General features: G+C 49.4%; 1 protein-coding gene and 1 pseudogene across 1 annotated transcript; one reads left to right on the forward strand and one right to left on the reverse strand.

Moving 5' to 3' along the window:
- Positions 1-6409: 6409 nt before the first annotated feature.
- LOC128898993 (feather keratin Cos1-2-like) lies at positions 6410-7147 on the reverse strand (annotated as a pseudogene).
- A 2133-nt stretch (positions 7148-9280) lies between these two features.
- LOC104309383 (feather keratin Cos1-2) lies at positions 9281-9586 on the forward strand. The gene has a single exon (XM_009910702.2). The coding sequence runs from the start codon at positions 9281-9283 to the stop codon at positions 9584-9586; it is 306 nt and encodes a 101-aa protein (XP_009909004.2).
- The last annotated feature ends 13702 nt before the right edge of the window (positions 9587-23288 follow it).

A 23288-nucleotide genomic window follows, 5' to 3' on the forward strand; every position in this document is an offset into this window, starting at 1 on the left:
CTACCACGTTCTCGTTCTGGTAAGCAATACGTGCTTACTATGGTAGAGGCAAACACTGGATGGCTGGAAACTTACGCAGTCCCACATGCAACTGCACGCAACACACCATTCTCGGTCTGGAGAGACAGATCCTGTGGAGACACGGAACTCCAGAGAGGATTGAGTCAGACAACGGAACTCACTTCAAGAACAACCTTGTAAAGAGCTGGGCAAAAGAGCACGGTATTGAGTGGATTTTCCATATTCCTTACTATGCACCAGCTGCAGGAAGATGAACGCTACAACGGTTTGTTGAAGACCACTCTCAAAGCCATGGGAGGTGGATCTTTGAAAAACTGGGAGAAACATTTAGCACAAGCAACCTGGCTGGTGAACAGTAGAGGTTCAGTGAACCGAGCTGGACCTGCACATTCTGATCTGCTACAGAAAGTAGAAGGTGATAGAGTTCCTGTTGTTAGGGAAAAGAATCTGTTAGGTAAAACTGTTTGGGTATTTTCGCCCTCAGGAGAGGCTAAACCTGTCCGAGGGGTGGTTTCAGCAGAAGGTCCGGGTCACACTTATTGGGTAATGCAAGAGAATGGTGAATTCAGTGTATTCCACAAAGAGATTTAACTTTAGCTGAGAGAGTTTAATTTCAGAATGTTGTACAGCTACAGCGCGTCCAAAGGAAAGAGTCCCTGAGGAATCTATTGCACGAACCCTGAGAACCCTGAGAGCCCTGAGTCAAACTGAGAGTCCCCTGAGTCCCTGTTTCCCTTTTTCTTCGCTTCGTCTGCGGAGAGACAAACTGTTTTCCATTTTCTTGATTTTGGATTTTCTTGGACTTCTGAATCATCTACATCTGAGTATAGCCGGAATGGACGATGAACTTAACTTACGAACTGTAAATATTGTTCTGGATTGGATGGACAGTACGAACAGCCAATGAAATTGTTTAGAAAGGGGTGGACTGTGGTCGTTTGAGGCTGTGCCTTTAAGAACAAACACTGCTGGAACACACTGGCTAATGTTTTGGTACTAGAACCAAAACATTCTGATATTCTAAACGAATTTCATTGGTTGATAAACAAAAATTCAGCTTTAGATTGTGAAGCGGTTGGAAATTTTTTCCTCAGTTCAGTTCGGTTTGGGAGTTGGGGGAGTTTGGTGTTTCAGCCTGTTCTCCCTGCCTGCTTCTTCTGCGAACTGCTGGACTTGGCCTTCAGATAAGCAAACACTAATCCTGCATGGGCTTTTGAAGCTTGCTAACAACTCTTTCCTTAGTAACTTGCCTTTCTCTCTCTCTAACCCCTTTTTGGGGAAAAAGGGAGGTAAGGGGGGGAGAGAGGGGGGTTCCAAAGAGGGGATCCCTCCCTGAGGGAGGGATTTTTGTTGTGTTATTTGTCTTTGCTGTGTATTTCTGTGTATATATTGTAAATACCTGTATATATTGTGTTATATATAACCTGCTTTCCATATATGCTTGTAAATATATAGCTTTTGCTCTTCGACTGAGTTAGCTGTGGTTTCTTACTCTGTGGAGGAGGGAGAGCTAAGCCCTCTCTCAACCTACCACACACGGTCAAGTGTCTCGATGTCCTTCCTAAACTGAGGGGCCCAGGCCTGGACACAGGACTCAAGGTGTGGCCTAACCAGTGATGAGTACAGGAGCACAATGACTTCCCTGCTCCTGCTGGCCACACTGTTCCTGATGCAGGCCAGGATGCCCTTGGCCTTCTTGGCCACCTGGGCACACTGCTGGCTCATGTTTAGGCAGCTGTCAATCAGCACCCCTAGGTCCCTTTCTGTTTGACAGCTCTCAGCCACTCCGACCACAGCCTGTAGCTCTGCATGGGGTTGCCGTGGCCAAAGTGCAGCACCCGGCACTTGGACTTGTTAAATGCCATCCCGTTGGCCTCTGCCCATCTGTCCAGTCGGTCGAGGTCCCTCTGCAGAGCCCTTCTATCCTCTAACAGATCAACTCCTGCCCCCAGCTTGGTGTCATCTGCAAATTTACTGATGAAGGACTCAACCCCCTCATCCAGATCATCAGTGAAGATATTGAACAGGATGGGGCCCAGCACTGGTCCCTGGGGCACACCACTGGTGCCTGGCTGCCAGCTGGATGTGGCACCATTCACCACCACTCTCTGGGCTCAGCCTCCAGCCAGTTCCTAACCCAGCTCAGAGTGCTGCTGTCCAAGCCAGGGGCTGACAGCTTGGCTAGCAGTTTGCTGTGGGGGACAGTGGCAAAGGCCTTGCTGAAGTCCGGGCAGACTACATCCACAGCCTGCCCCACATCCACCAAGCAGTCACCTGGGCATGGAAGGAGATCAGGTTGGAGAGGCAGGACCTGCCCTTCCTAAATCCATGCTGGCTGGGCCTGAGCCCTTGGCCCTCCTTCAGGCACGCAGGTATTGCTGCCAGGATGATCTGTTCCATCATTTTCCCTGGCACTGAGGTCAGGCTGCCAGGCCTGGAGTTTCCAGGTTCCAGGACCCTTCTTGTGGATGGGGATCACACTGGCCAGTTTCCAGTCATCTGGGACCTCTCCAGTGAGCCAGGACTGGTGGAAAATGATGGAGAGCGGCTTGGCAGCTCATCTGCCAGCTCTCTCAGCGCCCTAGGATGGATCCCATCCGGTCCCATGGACTTGTGGGGATCCAAGTGGCTCGGCAGGTCCCAAACTAAGTCCTTGTGGATTTCAGGGGTACTATGCTGCTCCCTGACTCCATCTATCAGTTCAGGAGGCCAGTTATCCTGGAGTCCTCCTGCCTTACTGTTGAAGATGGAGGCAAAGAAGGTATTTAGAACCTCAGACTTTTCCTCCTCTTCAGTCACAGTGTTCCCCTCCAGGCCCAATAAGGAGTGCAGCTTCTTCTTGCCCTCTTTTTAGCATTAATGTATTTATAAACATGCTTTTTATTATCTTTCACAGCAGTGTTCAGCTTGAGTTCCAGCTGGGCCTTTGCCTCTCTAATTTTTCTCCTGCATAATCTAACAACATCCTTAAATGTAACTGGAGTTGCCTCCCCCCTTTCCAAATGTGATACTCCCTCTTTTTTTCCCTTAATCCCTTCAAGAGCTGCTTGCTCATCCAGGCCCAGAGCCTTCCCCTCGGCTCATGTTCCCCTGTTCCTGTGCCTTCAAGAGCTCCTGTTTGAAGTAGCTCCAACCATCCTGGACCCCTTGGTTCTTAAGGGCTGCTGCCCATGGGACTTTCCGAATAAGCTGAAGTTTGAACAAGCTGAAGTTTGCCCTCTGGAAGTCCAAAGTGAGGGTTCTGTTACTGCTCCTCCCTATCTCCCTGTTCCTCCATATTGCCCTGGTTTCTTTCAGCCCCCACCCAGGATAGGTGTAACCCAGCACAATACTGCATCCAAAGTGCTTAACCCCATGAACATCACCAGAGGGAGTACACGGAGCACGTGGGGATTTATATAATGTCACAGTGCCAACAGGTAGACCCCCACTGAGGACATGGACTGTTGAACTAATTGTTTTAACAGGCCTTGGTCAGATGTCTCATTATCTCAAACCTTTGAGCCCCACACTGGATGTGAAAAATGCAGTCTTCTGGGCAGGAGGTAGAGGGCACAGAACAATGTGGGTAATGTTCTGGACATGGTTAGGAGAGGGTTAATTTTCTCACAGGAAGCAGCCACAGCCAGAGTAGCCAATGGGGCACTGGATGCCATAGTGACATCGTGGCCAGTGTAGAAGGGGAGGTCTGGTGAGGGCAGGGGGAGTCTGGCTCTGGCACTATGGGCTAAGCTGGTCAAGTTTTATATTGCTGCCTTTCAGTGTTCCTTCTTCTGTGGTGTTCTAATTCCTGGTGTTCCTTGAGTGTCTGGGCTGTTCTGTTGAACTCTTCTCTCAATCCAAGGGGGTTCCACTTTGCACCCAGTTCTCCTTCTGATCCCACCACTGGGTGGGAGACAGCTTGTGAGAGCTTAGCATAAACCGTAACACGTGTGCACTGTTTATATCTCTGTCTGCTTCACATGTCCAACAAGGCGACCGGCCTGGATGAGCAAGCAGCTCCTGGAGGATTTAAGGGAAAAAAAGAGGCTGTATCACCTTTGGAAGGAGGGGAAGGCTTCTCGAGGTATGTTCAAGGAAGCGGTTAGATTATGTAGGAATAAAATTACAGAGGCAAAGGCCCAGTTGGAACTGAAGCTGAACACCTCTGTGAAAGACAATAAAAAGCAATTTTACAAATACATCAACGCTAAAAAGAAGGGCAAGAAGAATCTCCACACCTTATTGGACCTGGAGGGGAACACGGTTACTGAAGATGAGGAAAAGGCTGAGGTCCTGAACACCTTCTTTGCCTCGATGTTTAACAGCAAGGTAGGAGTCCAGGATGAGTGGCCTCCGGAGCTGGGTGATGGGGTCGGGGAGCAGTGTAATGCCCCAGAAATCCATGAGGAATTAGTTGGGGACCTGCTGAGCCACTTGGACACCCACAAGTCCATGGGACCGGATGGGATCCATCCTAGGGTGCTAAGAGAGCTGGCAGATGAGCTGGCCAAGCCACTCTCCATCATTTTCCTCCAGTCCTGGCTCACTGGAATGGTCCCAGATGACTGAAAACTGGCCAAGGTGGTCCCCATCCACAAGAAGGGACGGATGGAGGAACCCGGAAACTACAGGCCAGTCAGCCTGACCTCAGTGCCAGGGAAAGTGATGGAGCAGATTATCCTGGCGGCAATAACTGCGCACCTGAAGGATAGCCAAGGGCTCAGGTCCAGCCAACATGGATTTAGGAAGGGCAGGTCCTGCCTCTCCAACCTGATCTCCTTCTATGATCAGGTGACCCGTCTGGTGGACGTGGGGAGGCCTGTGGATGTAGTCTACCTGGACTTCAGCAAGGCCTTTGACACCGTCCCCCACAGTAAACTGCTGGCTAAGCTGTCAGCTCGTGGCTTGGACCGCAACACTCTGTGCTGGGTTGGGACCTGGCTGGAGGGCCGAGCCCAGAGAGTGGTGGTGAATGGTGCCCCATCCAGCTGGCGGCCAGGCACCAGTGGCATCCCCCAGGGATCAGTGCTGGGCCCCATCCTCTTTAACATCTTCATTGATGATCTGGATGAGGGGGTTGAGTCAGTCATCAGCAAGTTTGCAGATGACACCAAGTTGGGAGCAGATGTTGGTCAGCTAGAGGGTAGAAAGGCTCTGCAGAGGGACCTCGACCGACTGGACAGATGGGCAGAGGCCAACGGGATGGCATTTAACAAGTCCAAGTGCCGGGTGCTGCACTTTGGCCACGGCAACCCCATGCAGAGCTACAGGCTGTGGTCAGAGTGGCTGGAGAGCTGCCAGACAGAGAGGGACCTGGGGGTGCTGATTGACACCTGCCTAAACATGAGCCAGCAGTGTGCCCAGGTGGCCAAGAGGGCCAATGGCATCCTGGCCTGCATTAGGAATAGTGTGGCCAGCAGCAGCAGGGAGGTCATTGTGCCCCTGTACTCATCACTGGTTAGGCCACACCTTGAGTCCTGTGTCCAGGCCTGGGCCCCTCAGTTTAAGAAGGACATCGAGACACTTGACCGTGTCCAGAGAAGGGCAACAAGGCTGGGGAGAGGCCTTGAGCACAGCCCTGTGAGGAGAGGCTGAGGGAGCTGGGACTGTTTAGCCTGGAGAAGAGAAGGATCAGGGGGTGACCTCATTGCCCTCTACAACTACCTGAAGGGTGGTCGTAGCCAGGAAGGGGTTGGTCTCTTCTTCCAGGCAACCGGCACCAGAACAAGGGGACACAGTCTCAAGCTGTGCCAGGGGAGGTTTAGACTCGAGGTGAGGAAAAAGTTCTTCACTGAGCGAGTCGTTCGCCATTGGGATGTGCTGCCCAGGGAGGTGGTGGAGTCACCGTCCCTGGAGGTGTTCAAGGGGAGATTGGACGTGGCACTTGGTGCCATGGTCTAGTCGGGAGGTCTGTTGGGACAGGTTGGACTCGATGATCCTTGGGGTCTCTTCCAACCTTAGTTATACTGTGATACTCTGATACTGTGATCTGTAACATAGACACATAACACAGTGGAGATCTCATCAAGCCTCTCTTTCCTCCACCTGATCAGAGTGTAAGAATTGCCAGAGAAGGAAGGAGGGCTCGGAGACCCAGGCTTGGATGCAGCACAACTTTAATGAGTCTAGAGAAGAAAAGGAGATGGCTCAATAGGGAGCATCAAGGGCTTCACCCAATAAGGTAGAGTGAAGCCGTTGCAGCCCATCTGCTTGGCCTGAAGAGTAAAGGACACCAACAGTCAGGCTGCTGGCACTGGGAGATCCATGCTAGGCTGGCATTTGGAGACTGACAGTAATAGGAAAAGAGGGAGTGGAAGGAGGTAACAATGGCCTGGAGCTCTATCTTCTGTCCAGCACTGTGCTTGCCAGCACTGGGATGTTCTTGCCAAGGCTGTTGCCAGCAGCTCTAGCAGGGGCGGCAGGGTCTGCAGCAGTAGCGGTTGGTGATGCAGGAGAGGTCAAAGCCCCCGGAGTTGATGGGCACTCCCTCAGAGCTGAGGATGCTGCCAACAGCAGCAGAGGTGGAGGAGCCCACAGCAGTGTTCTGAGGGAAGGAGCTGAGGATGGGTCCGGGCAGGGTCACCACCACAGCAGGTGGCTGGATGGCAACAATGGAGTCCTGGCACCTCACACAGCAGGGCTCGTTGCAGCTGTTGGCCAGCGGGGTTGGGCCACAGGGCTGGCAGCAGGGCTCACAGGGCTTGCAGCAGGACATGGCTTGGGGTTCGAAGTGTACCTATGAGGAAGCATAAAACAGAGTCACATGAGAAGCAGCCATGAACCAAACCACAGTGAAGTTCCCTCATACACTGCGTACACTGCTCTACTCAGAGCCCATGAGGCACCTCAGCTAAGCCCCAGCCTCTCTGCAGACCTTTTCTGCCGTTCCTTCTCCCAAGAGAAGCAGCTATCAGCCCTGAGTAGAAGAGGCTTCAGACTCACCTGGTTGCCAAGGAGAAGGAGGTGAGAGAAGTGGATGAGAGAGCAGAGACCTGGGCTGCCTTTTATAGCAGTGCTGCAGTGCCTCAGGCCCAGAAGCAGCTTTGTGGAAGGAAGAATTCTGTGAGCAGCTGATGACAAATGCAAACCATCCCAGAAGATGGCACAGGCTGCGTCCTGGTTTCCTGCTCTGAAGCTGCTTCATTTCCTGACTTCTGCCACATCCTTTCCCATCGTAAGTCTTCTGTCACAGCTCCAAGGGTTTCTGGGGCAGACAAGGGTCAGTGCTGGCATCCCATGATGCAGGTGATGCGCAGCTGGTTCATTCCTGTGGGCTTGTTTGTGGCCAGGCTGTGAGGACAGGGACACCAAATTTTTTTCCTCCTCCAGTCACCCAAGCATTGCCATATGCCAGGACATGTCACAGTCTTGTCTCTTGCTGTCTTGCATCTGTCTCTGATGGGCAGAGACATCAGGAAAAGATGGCTGAAGGGAGTTCTTAAGACTCTGTGCTCTGAGGATGTGGAAAAGATGGAGCCAGCTTCTTCACAAAGTGCACAGTGGTAGGACAGGATTCAGTGGACAGACTTTGAAACCTGGGACTATTTTTTTGTTTAGGGCTTAGAAACTTTGGGTTTAATTTTGAAGTGTTGTGCAGGATCCAGCCTTGGAATGTGTCCAGCCTGATATAATGAGACCTGCTCTGAACAGAGCCTCAGAGTATCTGATCTCCAGGGGCCATTTACCAACTATTGAATAGAATAAGCCTGGGGCTGGACTCTGTGTGGCATCCAGGAGAGGCAAAAGTCTTCATCTTTCTGCGTTTGCTTTTCTTCTGATGTGGATCCTGGGATGGGAGAGTGTTCTGGTCCCTTCCTGTCCAATTTGGGGGCACAGGAGGACAAACTGCAGCCAGGTCTGCACTGAAGCCCTCCCCAAAGACTGAAATTGTGATTGGAGCCTGGCTCCTCTCTGGGGTTGCAGGTTTTCCTTCCAGAAGAAGGGACACAGCCAGATACACTGAGCTGCTACACAGTAGGACTTCTTATGTGTTTCAGGGGACACAGCGGGCAGGAGTAGTTCTGAGGTAGCGGAGGACAGAAAGGGGACTGTGCATTCGTTGGGACATGCAGAAAGAAATTTCTCTTGGACAAGCACAGGTGAACAATTGTTTCCTTTTAGGCAGCTTGTTCTTTGCTAATTGTGGCAGGTTTAGGCTGTTTTGGGGGGGATTTTCAACCCACCACACAAATATTTTCTATAGAAAGCCCAACATGTCTCTGGGCAGCTGAGCTGGCTGTGGTTAGACACCTGGCACCTGATCCTGCAGAACAGAAACAAATATCAATCTCTCAGCTCAATGAGTTGATTGGTGTCTTGACACCCTGGGTGAAGAACCTTGACTTAGAAGCAACACCAAGAGCACGACCGCAAGCAGGGGTCACCCATCCTGTGACTTAGATTTGGAACAAGCAGGGCTCTCTGCAAGCTGCTGACTCTGAGGTTGGAGCATGAGGCTGTCAGGTGTTCATCAGAGTCACAATTAATACCAGCTGGCCCCTTGAGTCTCACCAGCACAAACTGGGTGCCTTTTTTCCTGCAGAAGGAGTGCAGCCATTTCCTATAGCTTCAGAGAAGGCAGCCAACTTCAGAGGAATCTGTCATGACTCTGCTGCCTGCACTGCTGCATTCCTGACCTGGAAATGCTGAGGCCTTTCCCCCCAGCGCTCAGAAGAAGCTTTAGCTGGGGTGTGGTCCTGACACAAACCTGGAAATGAAAGCACAGCCATGTCCTTAGCTGCAATGCTTTGCATTCAAGATGAGCTTGTGCAAAGATTGTTGCCTCTGCCAAGGTGCCTCTGGTCCTGCGGCAATGAGGGGCAGGTATAAAAGGCAGCCCAGGTCCTGCTCTCTCATCCACTTCTCCTGCCTCCTTCTCCTTGGCAACCAGGTGAGTCTGGAGCCCCTTCTGCTCCTCTTCCCAAATGACATCTCCACTCATTTATCCTCTCAGCTGATGTTGCCTTTCTCATATTTTGGAGCTTGGACTAACTTGTCATGAGAGAAGGGAGTAGGAATAAGGTCTGTCTAGACGGAGGCAGAAGAAGGAGTGTGGTGGCTTCTGGTTTGTGCACTAAGAGGTTGCTTGGATTGGGCTGCTCTTCATAAGGCTCTGGCTGGTTGAAGCAGTGAAGATGGTATTGCTCCTGGCAGAGTTTTTATCTCAGACACTGAGGGCCTTGGATCCTTTGTGACAGTGTAATCAGGTTATTCTTCAGCCATGCTCATGCTCTGATTCCCATGTCCTCTGTTCCAGGTGCACCTCCATCCCTAGGACATGTCCTGCTGCAACCCCTGCATGCCCTGCCGGCCCTGCGGCCCAACCCCGCTGGCCAACAGCTGCAACGAGCCCTGCTGTGTGAAGTGCCAGGACTCCACCGTTGCCATCCAACCATCTGCTGTGATAGTGACCCTGCCTGGACCCATCCTCAGCTCCTTCCCTCAGAACACTGTTGTGGGCTCCTCCACCTCTGCTGCTGTTGGCAGCATCCTCAGCTCTGAGGGAGTGCCCATCAACTCCGGGGGCTTTGACCTCTCCTGCATCACCAACCGCTACTCTTGCCGGCCCTGCCGCCCCTGCTAGAGCTGCTGGCAACGGCCTCAGAAAAGGTCTCCCAAGCATTCAGAACATGATGCTGGACAGAGGATTACACTTTGCACCATTGCTTTAAGAGCAGCTGGTCAACTCAGGCTTGTCCTGCAAGGGCAGCCTCAAATGTGGTGTTTTGAGCTCTGGCCAATTTCTTCCTTTCCTCTCTTCTTGTCAATGTTTTCCTCACTTTGCTTGGTCTTCATTTGCCCCTATCAAAGTGTTTTCAGGGTCTCATGAACCAGCCTGGAAGCAGCCTCCAGCCTGTTCCCTTTTCCAGGCAGGCAACAGATTCCCTCTGGAAATTCTGCCAACAAAAAGGCAAATACGTTTGCAAGCTCCTGCTGCTCCCCATGCTGGGTACCTCTGCTTGAAGTGACCTCATTTCCCTCTACAGATTCATTAAAAAAATTCTGCAACCTACCCTGTGTCCCTGAGGTGATCTTTCCATTTGAATGCTGACTGCTGAGGGACAAAGCCATTGCTTAGGAGGGGAAATCCATAGGAGCACACGGGAACCCTTCTTCACTACCAGAGCGAAGAACTGCAACCCAGCCTTGGTCCCTCAAGGTGCTGTGTGATAGCAGATAAATCCAGCTCCACAGAGACATGGCAGTGACAATGGAACCTGATTCTGAGGTTGACAGCATCCTTAAACTGTCCCTCCATGGCGCAGTGCCTGCACCAGCCCAGCCAGAGGTGACACTGCTGAAGAGGCTCCACTATATTAAAAAAGGCCAGGAAATGAGGTTATGCTGATGGGTCCTGCTGCATTTTGAGAAAGCATCCAAGGTTGGAGGCTGCTCCATACAATTCCTTAGGACAAGCTGTTAAAAGTGCTGCAGGAGAGCATGGATGCAGTCAGTCTGTAGAGGTGAAAGGTGAAATTGCTTTAGACACTGCTGATAGAGAGCCATGCCCAATACTTTATCTCTAAGCTGCCTCCTGGATGGTGGCAAACACCCTGGGGGTGTGGTTACTTCAATGGAAGCAGAGCAACTGGGCTGCCACATTGTGGCAAGATATTGTTGCTTTGGTAGAGAACCTGGTGATAGAAATATATAATATAGATGCCCATGTGCCTGCAGAGCTGGCTGCTGAAGAGCGTAAAGGACCAAAAAGGTGGATCAGGCTTCTGAGATTCAGGTACATCCAGACCAGCAAACAAGAGCAAATGATTTATGTCTCGATGGGCTCACGATGCCTCAGGTCACCAGCAAAGAGACTGAGGACTGAATCTCAGTCAGCAATATGCCCAAGAAAGCCAATGGCATCCTGGCTTGCATTAGAAACACTGGCCAGCAGGAACAGGCAGGTGATCATCCCCCTGTGCTCAGCACTGCTGAGGCCACACCTCGAGCGTGGTGTTCAGTTCTGGCCACTCACTCCAGGATGGACAAAAAGGGGCTGGAGCATTTCCAGAGACGGGCAACAAATCTCTGAAGGGCATGGAGCACATGACCTACAAGGAGCATCTGAGGGAGCTGGGGGTGTTCAGCCTGGAGAACAGAAGGCTGAGGGGAGACCTTATTGCTCTCTACAACTCCCTGCAGGGAGGTTGGAGTGAGGAGGGGGCAGCTCCTCTCCTTGATGTCAAGTGACAGGGCGAGAGGATATGGTTTCAAGCGACATGCGGTAGTGTGAAAGTTTAATCCTCCCACCACATAAAGCACAGCTAACTCAGTTGGAGAAGCAAATGAAAAGCTGTATTTTACAAGCAGAATGAAATGCAATGAATATATACAAAATGTACAGGATTTACAGTATATACAAAAATACACAGGAAAGAATGCAACACACAAACTCCCTCCCAAGGAGAGTCCCCCCCGGCTTCGCCCAGAACCCCTTTTCTCTTCCTCCCTTTCTTGTCCAAGGCTAATTGGATGGGAAAAGGATTAAAAGAGAAATGGGTATCAAGGGAAATTTTGTCAGTGCAAAGTAGTTGTTAGAGAAAAGTTAGTTTTCTTATCTCGTAAGTCCAAGGTCAGTAGCCTGCAGGCTGGCCAGGAACAGAAAAAAAAAGCCGAACAGACTGAACTCAGACTGAGTTCTTAAAGCCACATTTCTACTGATCTACCAATGAAATTCGTGTAGAATATCTGTGTTTTCTTTTCTTACACCTAAACATTTCAGCTAGAGAATTCTGTAGCTGTCCTTTTCTTAAAGGCACCGCCTAAAACTGTCACACTACACCAGGGGACATCCAAGCTGTATGTAAGGAAATATTTCTTCACTGAAAGGGTTCACAAACATTGGAACAGGCTGCCCAGAGCAGTGGTGGAGTCACTGTCCCTGGAGGAGTGTGTGGGCCTGGCACTTAGGGACGTGGTTTCATGTTGACCCTTCAGTGTTGGGTCAAGGATTGGACTGGATGATCTTTGAGGTCTCTTCCAACCTGACATATTCTGTGATTCTCTGATTCTGTGACTGGAGTTGGTGATGGGCACTATCACATAGGTTGTCCACGAATGTGAAACATGGGCAGCCATCAAGCAAACCAAGTGGTTAAAGTCTTTCTGATATGGAGAGTGATGTCTCAAATATCAATATGGACAGGACTGACAGGCCAGAAAGCCACCCATACAAGCAGCCTGTGCTCACAAAGGTAGATGTAAATGCTAAGGTTGGAAACATCTCCTCTGCCCCATTCTACCACCTGAAACATTGTCCTGGGTTTTGGTCATCGAGTCTTATGGTGACACAGCAACCCTGAAAAAAATTGAGTCAAGCAATAGGGAATCATTTCTGATACAACCTGATGGACACCTGGCCCAAAGAGCATGGCATCGAGTGTCTGTGTCACATCCCCTATCATGCACCAGCCTCCATGAAAATCAACCAATACAACAAACCATCCGTGACTACATTGAGAGAGATGCACGGTGGGACCTTCAAACATTGGGATACGCATTTGGTAACAGCCACCTGCTAAGTCAGCACTAGAGGATCTCTCGGTCAAGCCGGTCCTGCCCCATCAGCATTTTTGCAAACTGTAGAAGGGGATAAAGTCTCCATAGTGCACATAAAATTACACTGTGGAAATCAGTTTGGGTTAGTTCTGCTTTAGGCAAAGACAAAGCCATTTGTGGGATCATTTTCACTCAAGAACCTTGGTGCTCAAGGGTGGGTGATAATGGAGCGTGGTGACGTGCAATCTGTGCCTCAGGGGGATTTGGTTTAAATGAGGATAATCAATGCATGACCTCGTATCTTGTTAATTGCTGTGTAACTATGCCCCTGTCTGTCACCACTCTGACTGTCTCTAGGTGCCCTGTCAGTGCTGGAATCACCTGAGTGAACAAAGAATGAACTTTGGTAAAACCAAGGGAAACACCATGGTGATGGAAGCAGAACTGATTTCAGCATGCAACAGCCCCACGCTGCACACCATCCTCCAGCTGTGCCGCACATCACCCACCCATGTGAACACTGCCTGACCCTGTTCTGCCAGCTGAGTGGACTTTGCACCATCCATCCTGCTCAGACAGAGAGAAAGATGCTCTGGCAAACTGTGTCAGAGGCCTAACACTAGAACGCAGAACTTGACTGCCACCAGCTGTGGAGGAGCTGAGTATGTCTTACTTAGCTACAAGAGACTATGACTGGACAATGTCCTTCATCCCATCCTCCCCATCCTTAACCCCTATGACCCAAGGCAATGCCTTTCTTCTTTGACATTTCTAGACAACACTGCCAAAAAGGATTGTGAAGAGGCAGGGTCTGGGATGCAGAAAGCTTCAATGACTCTGAAGAAGAAATGAGATCACTTGTAGAGAAGCTGGCCAGAGCATGGAGAGCACCACCAGCTGTTGAACATTTGTGCCCATCACACTCAGTGGAAATCCAACAAGACATTCACCTGCCTGTTCCACAGAGAGAGAGGGGACAGCATATTCTCCAGGTTGCCTCTGAGGTTCATACAGTCCACAAGAAGAGGAGACAGAGGTGGGAGAGAGTGGAAGGCAAGGAAGTCAGACTTGGGCCATATTTTCAGAGAGCCTCAGCTGCTCTCCTTTGGAAGGACAGCACTGGATGCTCAGCCTCTCTGAAACTGATGACCAGGAGCGGGTTACCACTGCCAGTAAAATTCAAAGAATTCAGGAGGTCCATGCCCAACTGCATTGGTAAAGTTTTTATCCAGTTGAGCAGCATCTCTATCACTAACCACGCCAAATGGTAAGTTATTAATTTGTAGATGTGGGTCCAAAAGATCCAGCCAAACACCCATGCAAAAGCTTGGAACATCAGATTCTTCCAAATTGACATCTCTACTTCCAACCTTTTCTTTCAGACTAAGTATTACTTTCCAAATAGAATGTTCATTTCCAAGCCCCACGTTGGAGCACCAAAATACTGTGGTGGTTTGAGCCTTAACTGGGATTTAAGAGCTCAGATGGGGCAAGGCTGCACGCCCTTCTCTTTCCCAATAGAGAGGAAAAGAAAGGGAAGGAGCAAATCCACCAAGAAATAATTTGGAGTCAGCTTGGAAGTAGAGAGGTAAAGAATTTTCTTTAAACGATATATAAATATAAATATATATATAAAAAACAATAACAGGTAGAGTTCACAAGGGTAAGGAACAAGGATGGATGGGGAAAATATGAATATGAAACCAGTCCTTTGCAGAGGCGTGGATGTAGCAGGGAGAGGACCAGGCCTGACTACGTGGCAGAGAAGCAGAAAGCCAGCAGCAACTCTCTTTCACCCCTGCAAGGCAAAAGTAAAAGAGCCAAACGGCTGCAGTGTCTTCCTTTTTATGGGCTTGCTGGACAGGCAGGGGGAGTAGAACAGACTAACTCAGTTCCCCAGGGGGAAAACACTTTCCAGGGAGAGCAAAGCTCTCACAAGCCCTCCCCACCCTGCTTTCAGGATGGGCATATCCCATCACAGGAAGGCAGAGAAGTCAAACTTGGGCCATATTTTCAGGGAGCCTCAGCTGCTCTCCTTTGGAAAGACAGCATTGGATGCTCAGCCTCTCTGAAACTGAAGACCAGGAGTTCATCCCTCAATCCAACATCAGCTTTTGGGTTCCTGGAAATCCTTGTCCAGGTCACCAGAGGGGCTCTTGCAGGGGCAGCAGGGTCTGCAGCAGTAGCGGTTGGTGATGCAGGAGAGGTCAAAGCCCCCGGAGCTGATGGGCACTCCCTCAGTGCTGAGGATGCTGCCAACAGCAGCAGAGGTGGAGGAGCCCACAGCAGTGTTCTGAGGGAAGGAGCTGAGGATGAGTTCAGGCAGGGTCACTATCACAGCAGATGGTTGGATGGCAACAGTGGAGTCCTGGCACCTCACACAGCAGGGCTCACTGCAGCTGTTGGCCAGCGGGGTTGGGCCGCAGGGCTGGCAGCAGGGCTCACAGGGCTTGCAGCAGGACATGGCTCTGCAGGCTCCCCCAGCAGAGGCTGGTTATCCAAAAAGCAGAGGGGAATGGACACAGGTTGCTCTCAAAAGATGCAAAGTAAAACCTTCTTGCCTCCCCTCACCTTCCTCACTGCCCATGGAAAACAAGTGTGGGGCACTAGAGGTCGAGGGTGAGGTGCTTCTGATGCCGGAAGATACACCATCCGGGGGTTTCCCTGAGGCTAAACAGCCTAAGGTCAAACAGCCTTCCCCCAGCATCAGGACTTGCTCCCTCAAAAAGAAGAGGAGGGTAATTGTTATTGGTGATTCCCTCCTGAGAGGAATAGAGGGCCCCATATGTCGGCCGGACCCTTCTCACAGGGAAGTTTGCTGCCTCCCGGGAGTTCAAGTTAGAGATGTTACCAGAAGGCTGCCTAGCCTGGTGCAGCCCTCTGACTACTATCCCTTACTAGTTATGCAGTTAGGGAATGATGATGTTGCAACCAGAACTCCCAGGGCGATCAAAAATGACTTCAAGGCCCTGGGAGATCTGGTTGAGGGGTCAGGTGCGCAAATAATTTTTTCATCAATACCCTTAGCTGCAGGAGGGAATACCAGAAGGAACAGGTCAGCAGCTATAGTCAACAAGTGGCTTAGAGGCTGGTGGAGCCAAAAGAATTTTGGGTTTTTCAATCTTGGAGAACCTTCTACTGCACCAAGTCAGCTGGCAACAGATGGAGTACATCTGTCCCAGAGGAGGGGAAAGGTCACAGTGTACAAGAATGGCCTATCCCTCAAAGGTAGAAAGATTCTAGGAAAGGAATTGGCAGGTCTCATTGATAGGGCTTTAAACTAGATTTGAAGGGGGGAGGGGTTAATAGTCTCCTGCTGGCCTGTGACAAACAGAGGGGCAGCTCACCAGAGGCAGAGGGATGGAGAGCTGGTAAGGGCTCTCAACTTGCTGCCCTGAGGCAAGCCACGAATGATGCACCAGGACATTCTGTGGAAACAATGGGAATTGGCACAAGAGGATGGCAGGGCCAGCCCAGCTGAAGTGCCCCTATGCAAATGCACGCAGCTTGGGCAACAAACAGGATGAATTAAGGGCCACTGTGCTGCTGGCATGCCATGACATAGTGGCTATTACTGAAACTTGGTGGGGTGATTCCCATGACTGGAATGTAGGGATAGATGGGTATAAGCTCTTTAGGAAGGATAGGCAGGAGGAGAGGAGGAGGTGTGGCCCTCTATGTCAATAACCAGCTGGAATCAGTGGAGCTCCACCTGGGGAGGGATGATGAGCTGGTTGAGAGTGTGTGCGTTAAAATTAAAGGCAAGAGAGGGGAAGGAGATATTACAGTGGGGGTCTCCTACAGGCCACCTGACCAGCAGAACCAAGCAGATGAGGCCCTCCACAGGCAAATAGAAGCAGCTTCCAGGTCACAGGCCCTGGTCTTCATGGGTGATTTCAACCATCCTCACATCTGCTGGAGGGACAACACAGCAAGGCACCAGCAATCCAGGATGCTCCTGGATTGCATAGAAGACAACTTCCTCCTCCAACTGGTAGAGGAACCAACAAGAAAAGGTGCTATGCTGGACCTTGTTCTAACCAACAGGAAAGGGCTGGTAACCAGTGTGAGGCTCAGAGAGAGCCTTGGCTGCAGTGACCATGAAGCAGTTGCATTTAAACTCCTCAGGGCAATCAGGAGGAAGTATTCTAAGCTTACGACCCCAGATTTAAGCGTGCAGATTTTGATCGCTTCAGGGATCTGATAGCCAAAGTGTTGTGGGACAAAGCTCTAGAGGGTAGAGGGACCAAGGACAGCTGGTCAGTATTCAAGGACCACCTCCTCTGTGTCCAGGAGCAATGTATACTAACAAGGAGAAAAGCAGGAAAGACTGCTAGGAGGCCTGCCTGGATGAGCAAGGAGCTGCTGGACACACTATTACTTAAAAGGAAACTCTACAGGAAGTGGAGGGAAGGACAGCTAGAACAGGGGGGATATAAGGAAGCTGCCCGAGCAGCAAGAGACCTGGTTAGGAAAACCAAAGTAGAGTTTGAATTGAATCTAGCCAGGGAGGTTTGTGGTCATTTGAGGCTGTGCCTTCAAGAACAAACACTGCTGGAACACACTGGCTAATGTTTTCGGTACTAGAACCAAAACATTCTGATATTCTAAACGAATTTCATTGGTTGATAGACAAAAATGCAGCTTTAGATTGTGAAGCAGTTGGAAATTTTTTTTTTCCCTCAATTCAGTTCGGTTTGGGAGTTGGGGGAGTTGGAGTTTCAGCCTGTTCTCCCTGCCTGCTTCTTCTGCGAACTGCTGGAGTTGGCCTTCAGATAAGCAAACACTAATCCTGCATGGGCTTTTGAAGCTTACTAACAACTCTTTTCCTTAGTAACTTGCCTTTCTCTCTCTCTAACCCCTTTTTGGGGAAAAAGGGAGGTAAGGGGGGGAGAGAGGGGGTTCCAAGGAGGGGATCCCTCCCTCGGGGAGGGATTTTTGTTGTGTTATTTGTCTTTGCTGTGTATTTCTGTGTATATATTGTAAATACCTGTATATATTGTGTCATATATAACCTGCTTTCCATATATGCTTGTAAATATATAGCTTTTGCTCTTCGACTGAGTTAGCTGTGGTTTCTTACTCTGTGGAGGAGGGAGAGCTAAGCCCTCTCTCAACCTACCACATTATTGGCGCCCAATGGGGGGCTTGGTGACAAATTAGTTTGATTTATTGCTTGCTTGAGTCGAACGAGCAAACATGAAGGTGTTTTGGCTTTTAGAGCATCTGTTCTTCTTGGTCTTTGGTGTATTGATCTACAAGTATTGCCTGGGTATGATTATCGATCAGATAGGTAAATATATAATGCAAAAATTATATTTGTGGTTTAAGTACAAGATGCGGCTCCTATATGATCGGTGCCTGGAATTCTTTTATGTGAAAAGATACAGGAATGTTACATCGAGCACACTCCCTATTGAGATAAAAGAGTTTAAGGTTCCGGTTGGTGAAAGGGTAATTTTGAGTGATGGCTGGGATCCAAAGCTGATTTTCTTGATGTGTGTAGTGCTGCTATCGGTGATGATTAATGTGTATTTGTTAGTAGCACTGTACCAGGAGAGAAAAGTGTCTAAGGCATGTTTTTTTATTAGACGGAGGACAAAGAGACGAAAACACCACCCTGGCTCTGTTTCAGGAACATCCAGTGAGGATGATAATGGAGAATCTGTGTCAGTTAAAGATAAAGCTAAAAAGTCAATCGGCAAGGCAGCTTTGAACAGCAGTGTTAATGATTCTGGCAAGCAGCCAGGGACTGTAGTAGCCCCAAACATGGCAGCTCCCGTGTCCCAGGCAGCCACCATTAACGAGGCAAAGTCATTTCCTCCTTCTTCCATGGCAGGAGCGGAAGCGTCCTCCAAAGCAGCTAATCTGTCTCAAAGCTTATCAGCTTCTGATAATAAGGCAGCTGGAAACCCAAACACAGCTCCAGTAAAGCAAGTAGCAGTTTTAACAACAAGGAAGGGTAAGGCTAAAGCTGACTCAGGAGCTGACGGGGATGCACAGTAAGGTTCTTCTGCTGGGGAGGAAGAGAAAATTTGTCTTAAAAATATAGCTGAGTTATTGAGATCATCAGAGGATCGAGATGCATCTCTTGGTAGGACAGCAGCTAGTGGTGGTGTTTCTCAGCTTAAAGGGATCCTTGAGAGAGTGACAGAAAGGTTGTTTGGACAACAAGTTGAGGAAGAGGAGGCAAGGGAAGAGAACAACAAGATGACATAAACGACTGCTCTTCACCGCGTGAGGAATTGCGAAATGTAAGAAAAGACTATCTCAGAGCAGATAAGGAGCCAGTTCTCGCTTGGCTTGGTAGATGCTATGATACAGGTGCTCCAGCTCTAATGGTTGGAGACAAGTCAAGAGCCCAGCTAGGAACTCTCTCGAAGGATAATGGAATAGATAGACATCTAGGCAAGGCTCTCGGTAAGGTTAATCTGTGGATACGCCTTCTAATGGCGGTTCTCATGAGATACCCTTCCTGAGGTGATCTTCCATGGAATCCTAAGCCCTGGACTACCATAGATGAGGGAATTAAGTGTCTGAGAGAATTTGCTGTTAGAGAGATACTCTATGGTGAACATGAATCTCTGAATCCTGATGATGTTCCTGTAGGAAATGGTCTTACTAAAAAGCTCATCAAGCTTGCTCCTTCTAATTATGCAAACATTCTGGCAAGCAGAATTGTAGCAAGAAATTATGGTGGAGCTCCTCTTACGGTTGGCCAATTCACTGATCAATTGAGACAATTGGATGATAGCATGACACGTGTTTCTTTGGTTTCAGCCATTGAAACTCTGTCTGGTGAAATAAAGAATTGCATGAAAGAGCTGAAGGATGAATTTAAAAACACCATATCCCAATTGGCACAAAGAGATAATTCCAATTCTTCCTCCAGGTGGGTGCAGGTTTCATCTGTGAGGAACAGACATCCTCCAAGGAGGTCATTCCAAAACAGACCAAACCAAAGCAGACCACCAAGGCAGTCACGTAGGACTATTTGGATTACCCTGCGTGATCAGTTTGATGAGAACATGAACAGGTGGGATGGCCAACCAACTTCTAATCTTTTCAGGAGACTGAGAGAACTGCAAAGTGGCAGAACCCGAGGTAGCAATGCCAGAAGGGTAGCTGTTACTTCTACAGTTCCCCAGGACAGCTCTAGTAGCTCCAACAGTGGCTCCAGTTCTAACACAGCACAGTGTGCTCGTTGCACCTGTGAACATGTTCCCCATAATTAGGGGTGCCCTGCCTCCCGCCAGGGGGAGGAGAGGGGTAATAGAGATAACAGAATCTATTGGGATGTGTACATCCAGTGGCCTGGCACTTCACACTTTCAGAAGTACAGGGCCTTGGTTGACACAGGAGCTCAGTGCACCATAATGCCATCAAATTATCAGGGATCAGAGTCCATAACTATTCTGGGAGTCACTGGTGGATCTCAAGAGTTAAGTAAGGTGGAGGTTAATATAATTTTAACGGGTAAACAGTGGAGGAAGCATACAGTTGTGACCGGACCTGATGCACCTTGTATTTTGGGAATTGATTTTCTGAGAGAAGGGCGTTTCAAGGACCCTAAGGGTTACAAATGGGCTTTTGGAGTAGCTTCTGTAGAAGTTGATGGACAAAAACTGAAACTGTCTGCTAGACCTGAACTTTCTGATGAATCTACAGTTGTGGGACAACACAAGATTCAGGACATTAAATTGCTGGTTGCTTCTCAGACTGTGCATCACAGACAATACCGAACCAACCGTGGCTCTTTGTTGCCCATTCAGAATCTGATTCGTCAGTTGGAGAGTCAGAAAGTCATCAGCAAAATTCATTCACCTTTCAACAGTCCAGTGTGGCCTGTGCGAAAGCCGAATGGACACTGGCGTCTGACAGTGGACTACCGAGCCTTGAATGAAGTAACACCGCCTATGAGTGCAGCAGTACCAGACATGATGGAACTCCAGTATGAGCTGGAATCCAAAGAGGCCAAATGGTATGCTACCATAGACATTGCTAATACCTTCTTCTCTATTCCCATAGTAGAGGAATGCAGGCCTCAGTTTGCTTTCACCTGGAGAGGAATCCAGTACACTTTCAACAGACTGCCAATGGGCTGGATCCACAGCTCAAGCATCTGTCATGCGGTAATCCATGATGCTCTGGAGGAAGGTGGTGCTCCAAAACACATCCAGTTCATCGATGATATCATCGTCTGGGGTAAAACTGATGAGGAAGTCTTCGAGAAAGGTAACAAAATCATGGACATTCTTCTGAATGCAGGTTTTGCAATCAAGAGAGACAAGGTGAAAGGTCCTACCACAGAAATCCAGTTTCTGGGAGTGCAGTGGCAGGATGGACGCAGACACATTCCAGTGGATGTGGAAAATAGAGTCTCTACCATGGCAAATCCCACGAACAAGCAAGAAACTCTACGTTTCCTGGGGATAGTGGGATTTTGGAGACTACACATTCCCGGATACAGTCAGATTGTGAAACCTCTGTATGATGTGACTCGAAAGAGGAACAGTTTCCACTGGGGACCTGAACAACAAGCAGCCTTTGACCAGATAAAGCAAGAAGTGGTACAAGCAGTGGGTCTGGGACCTGTCCGAGATGGTCCAGACATTAAGAACATTTTGTACACGGCTGCAGGTGACAATGGTCCAACCTGGTGCTTATGGCAAAAAGCTCCAGGTGAGACGCGTGGACGACCTCTTGGTTTCTGGAGTCGAGGTTACAGAGGTTCAGAGGCTAATTACACTCCGACAGAGAAAGAGATTCTAGCTGCTTATGAAGGAGTAAAAGAAGCTTCTGAAGTAATTGGAACTGAATCACAACTTCTCCTAGCTCCCAGATGACCAGTTTTGAATTGGATGTTCAAAGGCAAAGGTTCCACACCACATCATGCCACAGATTCTACCTGGTCCAAGTGGATGGCTCTGATAACACAGAGAGCTTGAATGGGAAATCTTGAAAGACCTGGTCTGGTGGAGGTGATCTCAAGTTGGCCTGAAGATACCAACTGTATTAAACCTCCAGAGGAGAGAATAACTCGTGCTGAGGAAGCTCCTCCTTACAATGACCTTTCAGATGATGAGAAGAGGTATGCTTTGTTCACAGACGGTTCCTGTCGTCTCGTCGGGAACTGTCGGGAAGAGAAATCCATCGGCGAGGAGGGTGAGGGAAAGACTCACAGCAATCAATATGATTGATAAGCAAGCTTCAGCTTTATTGTTCCACACTTCCTTATTTATAGTCTTATCTTAAACATAATTAACTCTATTCTAATTTAACACACACTATTGGTTACTTTCTAAAAGGTTACATCATTGCTTTCACTACTCTGTGGAATTTCCTAATTGCTCTTTTTCCCAGATCTTCACCTACTTCTTATCTTGTTTGCCTTCCTTCTCAAGGGCAGCTTGACTTCAGCATACCAAGCATCAGAACTTTTCCACAACTCCTACTCCATTGCTATATTAACAACAGAAAGTCCTTCAAGGCCTAATTTGCACAGATGTTCAAACCATTTCCCAACAATTCCCCCGTTTTTCTTTTGTGCAAGTAAGGCCTTGGAGGTTATTCCTTGAACACTTCGCATAATACAATTATAAACAAGCTTAACAATAATTAAAATTAGTACAATAATACCTAAAAAAACCTGTTGGGCTGCCCTCTGATTTTAACCCACAGGCTCTTAATTCCCTCATCTTCCACCTCAAGTTCTGAGGCAGAAAGTGTCTCCCTAATATACAAAGCCACCCCTCCTCCTCTTCTCCCTCAGCTATCCCTCCTAAAGAGCCTGTAGCCCCCCAGTGTAGCACTCCAATCATGCCTGTTGTTCCACCATGTTTCTGAGATGGCAACTATATCATAGTTGCCCTGGTGGATTAGGACCTCCAGCTCATCTTGCTTATTGCCCAGGCTGCCTGCATTGGTGTACCTGCACTGCAGCTGGGCTTCCGACCTCTCAGTTGACCCTACCTTGTGCCCTACTCTTTCCTCTACAGAGGGACCGATATCCTCAGCCACCCCCTTCAGACCTAGTTTAAAGCCCTCCTAATGAGCCCTTCCAACTCTAGTGCTAGGACTCTCTTGCCCCTTCTAGATAAATGCACCCCATCAGGACCCAGCAGGTCGGGTGCTGTCAAAGTTGCCCCATGATCAAAGAAACCAAAGTTCCTCCGCTGGCACCATTCCCTGAGCCACTTGTTGATGGTGTGAGTTCTCCCGTTCCTCTCAGTGTACTCCCCTGCCACTGAGGGAACTGAGCAGAGCACCACTTGGGCGCCTGCCCCATCAATCAATTGCCCAAGGGCCCTGAACTCCTTCTTAATTGCCCTGGTGCCCTTCCTGTCGAATCTCATCACTCCCAGCCTGTATTACCAGTAGAGGGTAATAGTCAGAGGGACTGATAAGCTTGGGGATTGCCCTTGCAATGTCCCTTACCCGCGCCCCGGGTAGAGAGCAGACCTCCCTGTGGGATGGGTCGGGACGACATATGGGTCCCTCAGTAGCCCCCAGGAGAGAGTCCCCAACAACTATAACCCTTCTTTTCTTTGTGGAGCTGGTCGTTATAGCTGGTGGGAACTGCTTGGCCTTAGGCTTGGCCTTAGGCTGCTCCCCGGAACTGGTTGTTACAGCCAGCGGGGACCGCTTGGCCTTGATCTCCCCTCTGGATGGCTGCACCTCAGCCCTCTCATCCCCACCGCCCTCAGCCTGCAGGGCCTCATACTTATTATGCAAGGGCAGCGGAGGAGGAGGGGAGGGCTGGGGTGGATTTCTCTTGCCACCCTTGG

The sequence above is a fragment of the Dryobates pubescens genome, chromosome 36 (genome assembly GCF_014839835.1).
Source record: "Dryobates pubescens isolate bDryPub1 chromosome 36, bDryPub1.pri, whole genome shotgun sequence".
Taxonomy (NCBI): domain Eukaryota; kingdom Metazoa; phylum Chordata; class Aves; order Piciformes; family Picidae; genus Dryobates; species Dryobates pubescens.

What these genes read in the sequence shown, in the direction of transcription:
- LOC104309383 (XM_009910702.2), top strand. Translation starts at nt 9,281, where the DNA reads ATGTCCTGCTGCAACCCCTGCATGCCCTGCCGGCCCTGCGGCCCAACC.